This window comes from Penicillium cosmopolitanum, assembly GCF_028827165.1.
Source record: "Penicillium cosmopolitanum strain IBT 29677 chromosome Unknown utg000008l:1.0-4398992.0:1.0-4402845.0, whole genome shotgun sequence".
NCBI lineage: Eukaryota > Fungi > Ascomycota > Eurotiomycetes > Eurotiales > Aspergillaceae > Penicillium > Penicillium cosmopolitanum.
In genome coordinates this window covers 3,985,837-3,999,388 of record NW_026622678.1, presented here as the reverse complement: position 1 = coordinate 3,999,388, position 13,552 = coordinate 3,985,837, and the positions used below count along the sequence as shown (strand labels likewise).

The following is a 13,552-nucleotide window of genomic DNA, read 5'->3' as shown; positions in this document are numbered from 1 at the left end:
TGAGGCATTTCTGAACACCAAGAACTTGAACGACTAAAACCGTCAGTTTCTCGTAGACGTTGAGGGCAAACGCGAGATTAAGTACGGTACTTTCGGAAATCGGTATCACCGCCCAAACTCTTTCACTCTTCGTAAAACCTTGGCGCCGAGTCCTACTGTACTGTGTATATTAAGAGTAGCCACTGAATATTAGTACCTCTGTATTATTAATATGCAGTATTTTACACCAAACAATACATTCCATCATGTTTCATCGTACGGGTAATTTTGCTTGAATAAGAAGGAATTTTAGAATGCTAAAAGGACATATCGTGCATCTGAGTTTATCTAACAGGCTATGATTGTATTGACTTTTACAACTTTGAAGTACTCTCCTCGCGGCCAACAAGGTTAGGGTGGCCGTCGTTCATTGGTCGTGTGACAGCGTAGAAGGCAACACCCTCAGTCTTTGTTGAGAACTATAAATGGGTCAGCAAGTGTATATAGGCTGATTGGAGTACAGAGAACCAACCTGAGCCTTGGAGCCAACATGGAAGAAAGCCCAGTCTCCAGCAACGAGGTGGTGGGTCTTGCCAGTGGCCTCATCCTGTATGTTATCAGTATCATTTGTGATACAAATTTTGAAATCGACTGGGATCTTACTGTAATGTCGATTTGACCCTTGAGAACATACTTGGTCTCCTCGTAGTCGTACTCGCCGTATCGTGTAGGTCCGGGCACAACACGGTAGAATCCAGTGGTCAGGTAAGGGGTAGAGTGTGAGCTCTGGGATTTGATTGAGTGGAAGTCGGCGATTATGGCGCATTCGCCCTCGGGGATTGGGATGTGCTCATGGCCGGCGCCCTTGATAATGGTAAGAGGAACGATCTTATTGTTAGACACTAGAGATGTTAGCACAAGATTTTAGACAACGACTAAGTGTATCTTACTGTTTAAGCGTATAGATAAAGTCTAGAGTCTAGAGATATAGACAAGTAGGTACGAGACAAGCTGTCCGCACCTGCTTATATACCGATTGAAACGGAGCATTCTCGGGATAGATAGTGTTATCAGACCTTGAAATACGGGGTCCGGCTCCGGAGCCGTCGCGCCGTGCTGCCACTAAGCTACAAAGAGGGTTAGTGTCATCGAATTAAGGTGGACCGAGACATAACGTGATCGGACCCTCACGGGCCTTGGCCGGATTATCCTGGAAGAAAAGCTATCTACCATTACGTTGTGGGTATTTTGTTATAAGATCTGAGTTCCAATCTCATCTGGTCGGCTCGGCCATCAAGGGACCCTGGGGCCACGGTTGCTTCTTCCCGCCCCTCTGTGGCTACAGCCAATAAAAATAATCGTTGATACTTGGGGCTTGCAGCAGTATACACTCAAACTCAAGTATTCATGGTCAAATGAAGATGGAGGGACGGCTCCGTAAGCATCCGGGGTTGCTTCTACATCCTCGCCTTACAAGCGGGGAACAGGTTTAAGCTCGACATCGAGGCCATTGTTAGGTGATAGTTAGCCACTATCAGGTGTTACTAGTAATCTCTTATTTAAATCAGCCTTCAATCGAAGAGTAGGCTGTGGCACCGATTCCCGGAAATACTGTATATAATAGCACTGGATTTTGCAGAAAAGAGCTCAATTTGAGGACCGTCCACGTACAGGAAACGAAATAAATACAAATAATACTAAATATCACCACCCAAGAAATCCGCCACCGCTCTTGAGTTTAGCCTTCCCATCCCCGGTTTCCTTCTTAGGAGATGATCTAATGAGTTGCCCACCAGGAATCGAGTTATCAACATACGTAGTCTTTTTCGGGGGCGGGGGCTTCTGCTCGGCCTTCTTCTTCTGAGGATCGGCGCTCTTGGCCTTCGGCTTTTTTCTCTGTCCGCCACCGGCGAACCATGCTAAAGTTGAGATGGGAACTTCCACTGTCTTCTTTTCAGTGCGTGTATGACCCTCGGAATCTCCTTCCCCAGTGCCCTGGCTGCGGGAACTACTAGCTTCTCCGGATCCTAATGTTAAAGTTAGCTTCATATCATGACCATATATTTCATTATAGGAAGATCTTACCTCGAGACCTTCGCGGGTCGCGGACGGCAACAGCAGTATTGCGTTTCATGGCGCTGGAAACGGTTTCGTCCGTGAAGTTGCGACGATAACTCGACATACTGGCGGACTTTTGAATATCTGTGTAGATTGTCGGGATTCCCTGAAGAAGCTCAAATATTGCGATGATGATTATAAAATCTGTCTGGCATGATTCGAATTCCCTCTATATATGCAATGTATCTACAAAGAGAGTTATAATTATCTAGCAATCCCATCTACTTTTTGGGCGGCTTTCATCGTGTCTGGGTTTTCTAATGTGTGTTTCAAGGGTCTTTATAGTCGAGATATTAACAAGGAAGACGATTCAAAGGAGATAAAGAAGATTGGGTCTCTTATCCGTGGTACTAGTGATGGGTGCATTGTTCGACAAAGACATTATACTATAGCGCCATGGCTCGGAATAGATCATGCTAGGCTAATCCAATCCCAATGAAAGCGGACACGCTATATGTTCTATTATTGGTGGTTTATTTCCCTGGTTCTATCATTTTTGATCTCTTTCTTCAGCACAAGTAGAGCCAAAGGACACTCTATTTTAAATTAAATGCTCCAGAAATGATTAAACAAAGACTCATGGTCCAAAAATCGGCAATTTGAATAAGGGAAATTAAGGAGCAGCAAATCACAATTCTCCATCTTTCAATCTCTTCCCCTCCTCGAGTAAAAGATCGAGTCCTCGTGAGGGAGAAGCATTTGAAATTGCCGCGCGACCTCACAGCAGCTATCGCCGATTAGACCTTGCACTGGTTAGCATTGAAATTGTCTTTTCTTTCTAGGCATCAAACCCCGTCAATACGTACTTAGGTTTATCTAATAACAAGGCAGGATCTACAGGATCCGTCAGTTCCCTCTGCCTGTTCTCCGGTTCTTTTGCTCTCCGGCGATACATGAGACTATCACGCGCGGGGTCATATATCCATTGCTCCGTTGCTTTTCTCGAATCAGATGTCGAGGGAATAGAAGAACGGGTACTTTCAGCATCTGAAACGGAGCCCCTGCTATTAAACAGAGGTGATTCATCTTCAGATAATTCAGGTGGTGGAGGTGACGATGAGGTATGCGAAGCCTTAGGGAGAAATAGGCCAGTTTCCTCGATAGAATCGGGATGGGGACCATCCGAAGAGCCTGCTGAGGTTATGCCTTGTTTGGATCCACCATTATCGAGTCCTAAGTTTTCCTCAGGGGTGAAAGGTGGCGAGGGAGATCCGATATCAGTTGCCGGTCCTGGATCTGAGCGATTAGGACTAGGAGTACTCTGGATTTGAGTCTCTACCTCGACGTATGGTGGTGGGTTGTCCTCGGGTTGTGTTTCCCGAGGTTCTTGTCGCTGGGCACGTTTTCTCTGAGAGGGTGCTCCCTGGGGAGTTACTTGCGAAGATGAAACCCCTAATAAATAATAAGGTCAATTTTGAGGGTTCCAACGAGTCCGGATGCATGTTTAACTCACCATTCTTACCCGCTGCAGCGGCTCTGATATCGCAGTTGCATCGTTGACGTATCTCCGGGCCTTGTGGATCATTTCTTATGTCCTTGTTCCGGCTCGAAATCGTACTTTTTAGGTATCCAGGGGTCGAAGCACCGGCCTTTGTAGACTCAGAGTTGTGCACGGGACACGCCATCTTGAAAGAAGACTACATAAGTCCACAAAGACCCCCACAAAAAAAGCCGTCAGATGGAAATAACAAAGGAGAAACGAGTAGTTAAGAAGAAAGCAGCGGGGCAACACAAGACTCACGACACCCGGGTTCAGAAGGGGACCACCTATGCATAGGCACAAACGGCTCCAATTAAGATACCCGATTCGTTGGCAATGTACAATAGTGTTTGCTATGGCTTAAATGGAACACGAACTCATCCCTGTAGAAGAGACATGTGATGCGTAGGCAATGCCTTGAAATAGTCAAGCGGTTCGTCGATCGTCAGACGTGCAGTGCAGCGTAGAATTATCGTTCATCGTTGGAGGATGAGAAAAGCCATCGGGCGAACTGCTGCAGTATGAGTAGATCAGGGCGACCAATTAGGAGATAGCAGCGAAGTCCTGTGGACCATCCATGGATGCAATAGAATATTCTATTTGAATGAGCGGGACGTTGTGCATTGGCTTGGGTCCCAGTTGAGGAGGGAGTACATGGAAATATTTGAATAGGCCATACTTAGGTGATGTACAATCAAAAGTCCGATGATCTCAATTCTCGATAATCGCGATATTATTTGTATACAGGTGTCACAAAAGAAAGGACGAAAAAAAAAGAAAATACAGATAAAGTCAAATCCCACAGTTCAGACCAATGAATCGCTCCTCAATCAGCCCCATCAACAAGCCCACTGAGCATCCCATCCCCTCACCCCGAGCTAACCGGCGGAATAATAGCAATCTCATCCCCATCCCCAATAACAACACCGCCCTCACCCCCTAAACCCGAATCCCCACCCTCATTCTGATCAACATAGCCCCCATTCAGACTCACCGCGCACGAAATCAGCACCTTCTCCCGAATGCCGGGGTACCTCCTCTCTAGCTCGGGAAAGAGGTCTGCCAGGCGGAGTGGGGCGGGGAGGAGTTCTGTGTTTTTGGTGGTGTATGTGCTTGCGGCGGCGAAGTAGTGGATTGTGAATAGGGGGGATGTTGATGCGGAGGTTGTCATTTTCCAAGGTTGTGGTGGTAACCTGAGAGAGAGAGAGGAAGTAAGTCCAGATGAAGTGGTTGCCCAGGTGGTTGTGGTTTTGGTGGAGGGAGAAGGACTTGGAGAGATTGGAGAGGTGGGGTTAGTTATCAGTTATCAGTTATCAGTTAATTATCAGCTACTTTTACTATGAAACTACACTAGTTTACTTTATGTTTATGCATGGACTTTCCTAATCAATCAACGCCTCGGGGACTCCCGCCCTCATTCGATGACCATATAATACTAGTAGTAGTACTATAGATTTCCAAGATATACAAAGAATCCCAAACACCGCAGGATTACTCCCCCATCTCCTTAGCCAACTCAAAAAAAGCCCCCTCCAAATCCCCCCCTCAAATCCTCCCAATTCTCCAACCCAACACTAACCCTCAACAACCTCCGATCAACCATCCGATCACTCAAAGTCCTCCACTCAATCAACGTCTCAACACCACCCAGACTAGTAGCATGCTGAAAGAAATGCAATTTACTCGGCAAAAACCTCGCCGCCCTCTCCGTCTTCATCGTAATCGCAAAAACAGGCCCAAACCCATTAGGCATTTGCTCAGCCAACCACCCCCCTCCATCTTTCTGAATACTCGCATGAAAGACTTCTTCCAGCACAGTCTGCACGCTTTCCTCCACCGATCCAGCCGCGGGGTTCGGGGCCCGCAATGCAGAATCTAACCAAGATACCAAATTTGCCGTATTGGACGATTGCCGCTGAATCCGAACTTCTAATGTTCGAAGACTCCGAACACCAAGCCAAGCTTCCATATTCCCCATAACACTTCCTAAAAAGACCCGATCTTCGAAAAGTTGTTTATACCATCGTTCCCCTTGCTCATCACCACCGGACTTTGTAACCAAAACCCCCGATAACAAATCACTATGACCGCCAAAATATTTCGTCCCGGAATGCATAATCAAATCCGCTCCAAATTTAAACGGCTCCTGTAACGCCGCCGGAGCGAATGTAGAATCCACGACGAGAAACGCGCCGCGCGAGTGCGCCTTATTCGCAAAATACCGTATATCGAACGCCGTTCCTTTCGGATTAACCGGAGTTTCTAATAAAATGACATCGCCCCTGCCAAGATCTTCGGGTGCACAGTCCAGCGGCACCTTTTTCAGACCCGTTGTTCGGGTGAAGAGGGATATTACCCCGTGACAGCCGTGGTAGCCTTCGCCGACTGAGATGGTGCGTGGGTTTAGGAGGGTTAGGGCTGCGTGGAGGGCGGAGAGGCCGGAGGAGTATGTTATTGCGCGCCCGTTTAGGAGGGTTGAGAGGATTGTTTCGAAGCGGGTTGGGTTTGGGGCGGACATTCGGGAGTAGATGTGGGAGGTGGATGGGGGGGACTGGGTGGGTGGTTGTTATTATATTATCATTCTTGTGGAAGTGGAGGTTGGCTAGGTATCATACGGTGGTGGCATTGGCAGCGGCATCTGCATCAGCTGCCGGGACTAGAAGGTTTGGATCGCTGGGATAGCGGAAGGTTGTGGCCACATGAAGTGGGGGAGCGACGTCGGGGACGAGGTTTAGGACATCATCGGCGTGTAGGGAACGCGTGGAAGTACCAGTGGAATGCGCCATTGTTATGCTATGTTCTTGGAATTGTATGCACAGGAAGAGGCGTTGGCATGGAGAAGAAGTGTGAAGTATGAGTATGAGTGTGAGTGTGAGTGTGAGTGTGAGGTGGGAAGCTTGGAGAAGTGTGAAGTTTGAAGTTATGATACAAGAGGGGCAGAGAGGGGGTTGGTCACGTGGTGTGGGGAAGCCCGAGGAATACTGGTATAAAATGTAGGAATGTAGGATGGTGTGATTGAGGGTATGGTGATGATGATAGATGCATGGACATGGCATGACAGGATAGAGGTAAGTGAGGTCTGCCTTGCTTTGCTCTGTTCTTCTCTGTTCTGCTCTGGACTATCGACGCAGGGAACCCATCCGAGATGGTTCACGCACAGATCCTGGCAAGGCCACCTTAAAGTTGGTGCGCTCTGTAAGAAGGGAGAGAGAATTAGCATGTTGCACCACTCGAGGGGAACTGGTACTCGGAATTCACTCACCAGCCTCCGAATCAAACGTAATAGCAATATCATCGTGTTCAATCGGATACTCAGGCATGTCAAGACACACAAAACCTGATCCCGGGTCATCATCCTTCTTCGGAAGAGCAAACTTCGCATCGACAATTCGAATACCGAATTTGCCGGACCGACCGAAGGACTCAATATGATCGGTGCCCTTGAGAACAAAGTTCATGCATGAACCATGATGGAAGTCTTGGAAAAAAGCAAGTAATTGCACGACCTTCTCCTGCTTCACGATTTGGACACGCGCCAGGCTGGCCTCCCATTTCTTGTAAATCGGGACCATACTGCGACGTCGGGAGATGGTGAAGGAGGATGCGATACTGGATGAATTGGTTAGTAAACAGCTTCATGGGAGTACAAAACAGAACGTAGCACAGTGCAGCGCGCGTCGCCCGAAATCAACTCTCAACTCACCTATCGTATATCACCGAGAATCCAGTAACGGCCTGCTCAAATGCATGAAGAGCTAAGAGCTGTCAGCATAATCCAATCCAATCCAACCCATGTGAACATCAACACCTACCCTGGATATTCGCAAAGTCCAATCGACGAACCATCGGCTTCGCAGTCATCTTCTGAATAAAGTCGGCGACCTGGTCCGGCATCTCAGGACGAACAAGATTATCCGCCAGCGAAACCGTGAGATCCTGCTGTGCCGGTCGATACAAGCTCATACCAGTCCGATTCTTGACATCCAGCCCAAGCTTCAATTCTCCGGGGCCTGCGCGAGTCAGTAATCAAAGAAAGACGATATGGAGAAGAAAAACGTTGAAAGTAAACCCAACTCACCCATATTAAAACGATCCGTAACAGACCCCCACTCCGTAGCAATAAACGCCCTCAAATTTTCGGACAAAATCGTCGGACCATAACCGTGTTCCACATAAGAATCCTCCTGATCAATAACAAACACATTACCAGCAGGGAATTGTAAATGATTAATGGCTTCCTTGCCACTCCCCGCCTCACCAGGTTGCTCGATACTATAAGCGCGAAGAGGGTATTCGGGAGTCTTGCTCTCTCCCTCCCGAGGAGCCATACCCAGCAACACCGAATGCATCCGAGTGCGCTCCTCCGCTTCATGGAAAGTCATCAACATAGACCGGGTGCGTCCGTCCTCCGTAACTTTGAGCAAAAGCGCCGCAGCGCCATCCTCTCCTCTCAACAGCCCAAATACAACAGGCGCCCCTTGCCCCAGAACGTGACGGATGCTGCTAAGAGTCTTAACCTTGGGACTTGTCAAGACGGCAAGTCTGAACCCGCGGTGTGCGTTTCGCGTTCCAGTACCTTCGGTCACCTTGACATGACGCTCGAATAAACGAATGCGGCAACGCTCCAATGGTTCGGGTGGGAATGCCTTTTGCGCTCCCGGGTCCATATATTGGAATACTTTGAGGGTGTTTTCGAATACCACCGTCTCACCGGGTTCCGGTGAAAGACTACCCTCCGATTTCTGCGTGTATTTAACAATGTTCCAAAGTGTTTTGAAATCATCTTCCTTGAACATGACATCCAGCTCGAATCCGCGGGGTAGCTTCACCCGCATAGAGTGTGTTCGAACCTGCCATTCCACGTCGTCCCAAGTGGGACCCTGCTTGCGGTCGGACTGGATCATGATATTGACAAGCTGGCTCTGGCTGGTAATCGCAGCAAAGACATACCAGTCCGAGCGCTCTCGAATGATGGTCAGTGCGCACGGCATGGCGTATTGTTCGCCATCGTCCTCGCTGGAGCTGACACATGCTTGGACAAACAGGCTGCCGTAACTGAAGTACCTCGGGGTGTCGCCGAGCGGCATCATGTGGAACAAACTCGGGGCCTTGCCAGGTTTGTCGGCAAGCATTGATCGTGTCGCATTGCCAGATAGAACTGCGGATACGTCCGGGGCGAAGAATGGGTATCGGAGCCAAATGCTGGTATCCAGGTGACTAGGAGATTGCTCATCGCCGAGGATGACTGCAAGAATATTATTACGCTTGATAGACATGGAAAGAGAGCGCAGATGGTTCAGGGTAGTCTGGTGCAGGGTGAGGGCCTCGACGAGTTCTTTATTAGCGGTGGTGTTGGCCACGGCGAGAAGAGCGTCCACGCTCATCTGCCCATATTGAGCGAGTTCATAATGCGTGGGGATAATATTCTCATTGATCCACAGAGACTTGCCGAGGTCGATGACGGCCTGTTTAGCATAGCTGGGGGGGTGCTGTTGCGCGCGATCGAGCAAAGGATTCCAATCGAGTCTTTCCACGTAGGAACCACCAAACTGCCGCACGAATCCATTCCATCAGAGAGGTTTCCATCAACGGCTTCACACTCTCCGCAGCCATTGTCAAAAGGCTATCATATCGGGCAATATAATCCTTGAACTCGGCAAACGAGGTGTCGCCCACCTGATTGGCAACATTGCGTAGAGAGAACTTTGGTGGTTGTGGGCTCCGTGATGGCTCGCGACTTTGCTGAGGGGAGACCAACTGGTTCGCTGGGGGAATCTCGTGTGCGGGAGGCTTAGGAGGAGATGATGGTTTGGAAGGGCTTCCTGGAACGAGACCTGGTGGGGGTCCTCGAGGGTCGACGGGGCTGAGGTTGGCCGGGGGGCGATGAACAGCAGGGCTGGAAGGGTATCGAATAGATTGAACGATCGATTTGAGGGAGGGTGCTTGATTCGAGCTGCTCGACATCGGAGGGGTATCGTAATTCGCCGGTGGCGCGTCATGCGGGCTAAATGCCGATGGTGGCATCTCGGGGGGTGATTCAGGGCTAGGCAGATCATCCTGGTCGTCATCCGCCGGGGATGCGACATCCACATCATCTGTATAGTGGTTGTGTAAAGCCCGACCTTCCTCAGCCTGCATCTGATTCCGTACGCGCTCGGCGAACGAATGCGAATCTGGCGACCCACGGAAGGAGAGTCGCGAACCGGGCTTGTTGCTAATGCCCAGGGTGCTCAATAAATCCGCATCCTGCACATTCTGTGTGGGCGGGGGTCGTGAATTAGGACTGGTGGCACTTTCATGAGGGGAACCTCCACCCCGTCGACGTTCCTCACCTTCGCCCAGCGTGGTGTTGACTCGGAGTGACGGGAGTGGGGAGCGTGAAGGGGCGCGGCGCGGGGGGGTTCGCCGCTTGTCGCTCCAGCGCTCGCTTGCGATTATAGGAGATCTCGATGGTGGGGTACTCGGACTCGTCACCACCCTCTCCCATGATCTCGGGGGCACGATCCGAGAAACCGATGCGGAGGCCCTTGTTCTTGCGACGCCTCATGGTGGGTTTCCGAGCTGGTTCGGCGGGCAGGGGGCGTGGTTGGGGAGGGGCATCCTGGAGATGGGGAGGGGGCGCCTGGTCGAAATTGAAGGCGGCATAGTCTTCCTCGGAGATGGGAGGGATTGAAGGGATTGAAGGAGGAGGGGCATGGTCACGATGGTGAATTGGGAGAGAACTCGAAACTTGAGCTTGAGGGGCGCTGGAGTAGTCCTTGGGGATGTCGGCCTTGGGCGCAAGGCCATCAGGGACGGGTCGCGAGGTCGCCAGGAAGTCCTCGATCTGTTTGTCCGGGGTGGAGCGATTCTTATCCTTTGAGAACAACTTGTCTCTCCAGTGAGGTTTCTTTGCAGGGGCGGGTTTGGGCTGCTCAGCAGCCAGAAAGGCGAAAGGGTCATCGGCAGGCATGTCGGGGAGAATGGCACATCGCAGAGCTGAAGGGAGACAAGGAACCAGTCCTTGGGGAATCGAGAGGGACAGTGGGGGGCAGAGACACAGACACAGACACAGACGTGGCAAGACGAAGATCGTCAGGGGTGCCCAAGTGGTGGTGGTGTGGTGGTGGTGGTGGTGTGGTAAATTGGGGCAGTGCGAAGGCGAAGGCGGGGAGAAGGTGAAGGTTGAACTTGAAGGGGGGGAGGTGGATGAAAGGCGGGAGGGGCGTTGTGTGTAGTGTGTAGCCCGTGCAGACGATCAAGGGAAGCCCTGAGGTGTTTGGTGGGTGTTTGGGGGTTTGTTAGTCCTTTCTCGTCCTGGTGGAGATGAGATCGGCGGGGAGCAGAATGGAGTCGGTGGTGTGTATGGTGTGTATGGTGTGTATAGTGGTGTGTGTGAGGTTGTATACTGCCAGTGTTAGTGAGAGTACTAGTATAGGGTTGAGAAGTGGGCTGCAGGAAGAGTACCGGTATCTAGTAGTAGTAGTAGTAGTCAAGATAATGACTTGAAGCAGGATAGGGTAGTCCAGGTAGGGTGGTGATCCTGATAGATAGTGATTAGTTCTACTATCCAGTATACTAGCAGTATAGGAGTATACTAGTAGGTTAAACATACACTTCTACAATATGATATACACCACCGTATACACTACAGTATACATATATATACTAGTTTCCTAACACAGATCTATACTATTACCACCTTATAGCAGTTCTATCATCATATCTGAGACCACCTCATCCACTTCTCCGGACTTCAGGTGGACCGTCTCAGCTTGAAACCGCCTAACCCACTTCGGGCGATCCTGCTGGGGCGGCGGGTCCGCTGACGAGGCATTCAGCATACAGCAGAGTATATTAGCCTACAGGTATACTATCTAGTATTAGTATTAATAGAGTCACAGTAGGGTTATATCTGTTCTATTTACTTGTTGATAATATATCATATCTATCTATATCCATATCTATACTCCGTACATACCGCACTGTATACACACTTCACGGCTTCCCCCTTTGGTCCTCCCGCCAGGCATGCGGAGCCAACGCCACACGCCATTTGGCGCCCATTGGTGGCCTTTGCTGCCAACGACCATTGGTTCAACTGCCACCCTGCGTCTATTCTCGGCCACACCTGAGACCAACCTAATTTAAGAACGAGGAACCATTCTCTTGCAGGGATAATTATAGCTAGGGCAGAGTATACTAGCGGGCATAGAGTATAGCGGGCATACGAGTATACTAGTACCGGTCGCAAATTGCATACTATGAGTGGAGTGCGAGCTACCCACGAAGCACTTTGACAGTCCTGGACTACGGAGAACGCCGTAGTTAATATAGTAAGAAGTTACATTGCTCCAAGGTTATTTTAAAATAAAGAACGCCTTTAAGTAGTACAGCCCTACTGCTAACTTGGCACTAGCACTGGCACTGCCAGTGCCAGCCCTGTACCAGTGGTCAGTGCTCAGCTCCCTTGCAGTAACCGTCAAAATATATCTCGGCACCTGGTTGGCACCTGGGCATAATTTGTCCATCCATAAATGTAGTTGAGTCACGCGACATGAAATTTTCAAGTTTCCATTAGAAACCCCCAGGGCTGAAATAGTACCTCCACCAGCAACACTGCCAGTGCCCAGGTGACCTTGCTCGTATAATGTGTTGTACGCGATAGCGCCATGTTTCTTAGACTATTCCACAGTGACCACCGCATTGCCCTAGTCAGACTTACGGGATACTCCTACTAGTAGTAGTACTAGTAGTACAGGGAATGTTTAATGTTAACTACCACTCATACTAGTACTACTATTGTAGTAGTCCAAGTATACTCTTTAAGTTTATGAGTACTCTAGTAAACTTAACCTTGAAAAGCCCTACACCCACAGCCCTGGTGGCAGGCAACGAGACACACCACACGTCACCCATTCCACTCTACAAACCGCCAAAGGGCAGTAAAAAGACCTAAAAACACTCTCAAATTAAAGGAAAACCAATAGTAATATATATCCTACTCCAAAATACCAAAAACAAAATTACAACCGCGGTGAAGCGAAAAAAACAAGGAAAAAGAAAAGCTGGGCCCCCGAGTCGAACGGGGATTACTTACAGCACTCGAAGTCTGGAAGGGCACGTCCCCTTGTACTAACCCGGCGGATTTGAAAAGTATGGGTGCCTTTACCTTCATCACCGAGCAAATCGCCGAATTGGGTGTCGGAGGGGGTAGGGCGGGTTGGGTTGGGTATTAGTAAGTGCGATACTGTCTGTGAAGTTGGGTCGAGTCGAGTCGAAGTAGACAAGGGAAGGAACCCCCCCGCATGGATCCTGACAAGGCACGCGTAGATGGGACCAGGACCGTCTGTATAGTCTATCTGTCTTTGCTAGACAAGACGTATGCAAACAGTTCCGTGTTTCTGGAGCGGTCGATCGCAGAAATATACCACGGCAGGGACAGGGAGTTTGAGCTTCGAATATCGACGGGAGGACTGAAGGGATTATCGAAGAGGTATGATTGGAAACCAATCAAATAATCATAGGGAACGAGAGGAGGCACAAGACGTGCGCGAGATGGAAATTGACACGTTCTGCAGATGAGTAATAGCGCGAGAAGATATCCACGACTGTAATGGCACAGAAGGATCTGAGTGAATACGGGAAGGAAAAGGAAAGGAAGTTGGATGTAGGGAGTGGGGTAGAAAGAAGAGATACACTGGTCTGCATTCTGAGCGATTGCACCGTTGCTGTCCAGCCCAAATGTCGGTCTGTTGGATTCGTACTTCGAAATAGTGGGCGCGGATGCGGTGGTAATATAAGTGCGTGTCCTGCGGATGCCTTCACGAGTGGTAGCTTGAATGGAGAAACTGGGGAGGGGTGAGTGGTCAGGGCATTGTTCGGGATGAGATGAGTAGGAGGATGTGCAGGGGACAGGGACGGAGGAGACTCGGCTATGTGCATGGGTCATATTCCCAGCTGAGCAGACGGGGAGATTAGGGACTGAATACTCCA

General features: G+C 49.7%; 6 protein-coding genes across 6 annotated transcripts; all 6 read right to left on the bottom strand.

Moving 5' to 3' along the window:
• Positions 1-345: 345 nt before the first annotated feature.
• N7509_008032 (uncharacterized protein) lies at positions 346-1,029 on the bottom strand (the record flags this gene model as incomplete). Its single annotated transcript, XM_056632669.1, has 4 exons — positions 346-458; positions 512-586; positions 643-881; positions 1,023-1,029. The coding sequence occupies 4 exons, from the start codon at positions 1,027-1,029 to the stop codon at positions 354-356; spliced, it is 426 nt and encodes a 141-aa protein (XP_056488220.1). The 3' UTR covers positions 346-353.
• A 654-nt stretch (positions 1,030-1,683) lies between these two features.
• N7509_008031 (uncharacterized protein) lies at positions 1,684-2,161 on the bottom strand (the record flags this gene model as incomplete). Its single annotated transcript, XM_056632668.1, has 2 exons — positions 1,684-2,006; positions 2,065-2,161. 2 exons carry the CDS (start codon positions 2,159-2,161, stop codon positions 1,684-1,686), a joined length of 420 nt encoding a protein of 139 aa, XP_056488219.1.
• Positions 2,162-2,875: 714 nt separating this feature from the next.
• Positions 2,876-3,722, bottom strand: N7509_008030 (uncharacterized protein; the record flags this gene model as incomplete). The annotated part of the gene is made up of 2 exons (XM_056632667.1): positions 2,876-3,489; positions 3,560-3,722. The coding sequence occupies 2 exons, from the start codon at positions 3,720-3,722 to the stop codon at positions 2,876-2,878; spliced, it is 777 nt and encodes a 258-aa protein (XP_056488218.1).
• A 723-nt stretch (positions 3,723-4,445) lies between these two features.
• Positions 4,446-4,748, bottom strand: N7509_008029 (MoaD/ThiS family protein; the record flags this gene model as incomplete). The annotated part of the gene is made up of 1 exon (XM_056632666.1): positions 4,446-4,748. One exon carries the CDS (start codon positions 4,746-4,748, stop codon positions 4,446-4,448), a length of 303 nt encoding a protein of 100 aa, XP_056488217.1.
• A 345-nt stretch (positions 4,749-5,093) lies between these two features.
• N7509_008028 (cystathionine gamma-synthase) lies at positions 5,094-6,363 on the bottom strand (the record flags this gene model as incomplete). The annotated part of the gene is made up of 2 exons (XM_056632665.1): positions 5,094-6,128; positions 6,193-6,363. 2 exons carry the CDS (start codon positions 6,361-6,363, stop codon positions 5,094-5,096), a joined length of 1,206 nt encoding a protein of 401 aa, XP_056488216.1.
• A 333-nt stretch (positions 6,364-6,696) lies between these two features.
• On the bottom strand, positions 6,697-10,529 carry N7509_008027 (uncharacterized protein; the record flags this gene model as incomplete). The annotated part of the gene is made up of 7 exons (XM_056632664.1): positions 6,697-6,770; positions 6,840-7,186; positions 7,281-7,332; positions 7,390-7,587; positions 7,656-9,066; positions 9,128-9,860; positions 9,910-10,529. The coding sequence occupies 7 exons, from the start codon at positions 10,527-10,529 to the stop codon at positions 6,697-6,699; spliced, it is 3,435 nt and encodes a 1,144-aa protein (XP_056488215.1).
• Between the last annotated feature and the right edge of the window lie 3,023 nt (positions 10,530-13,552).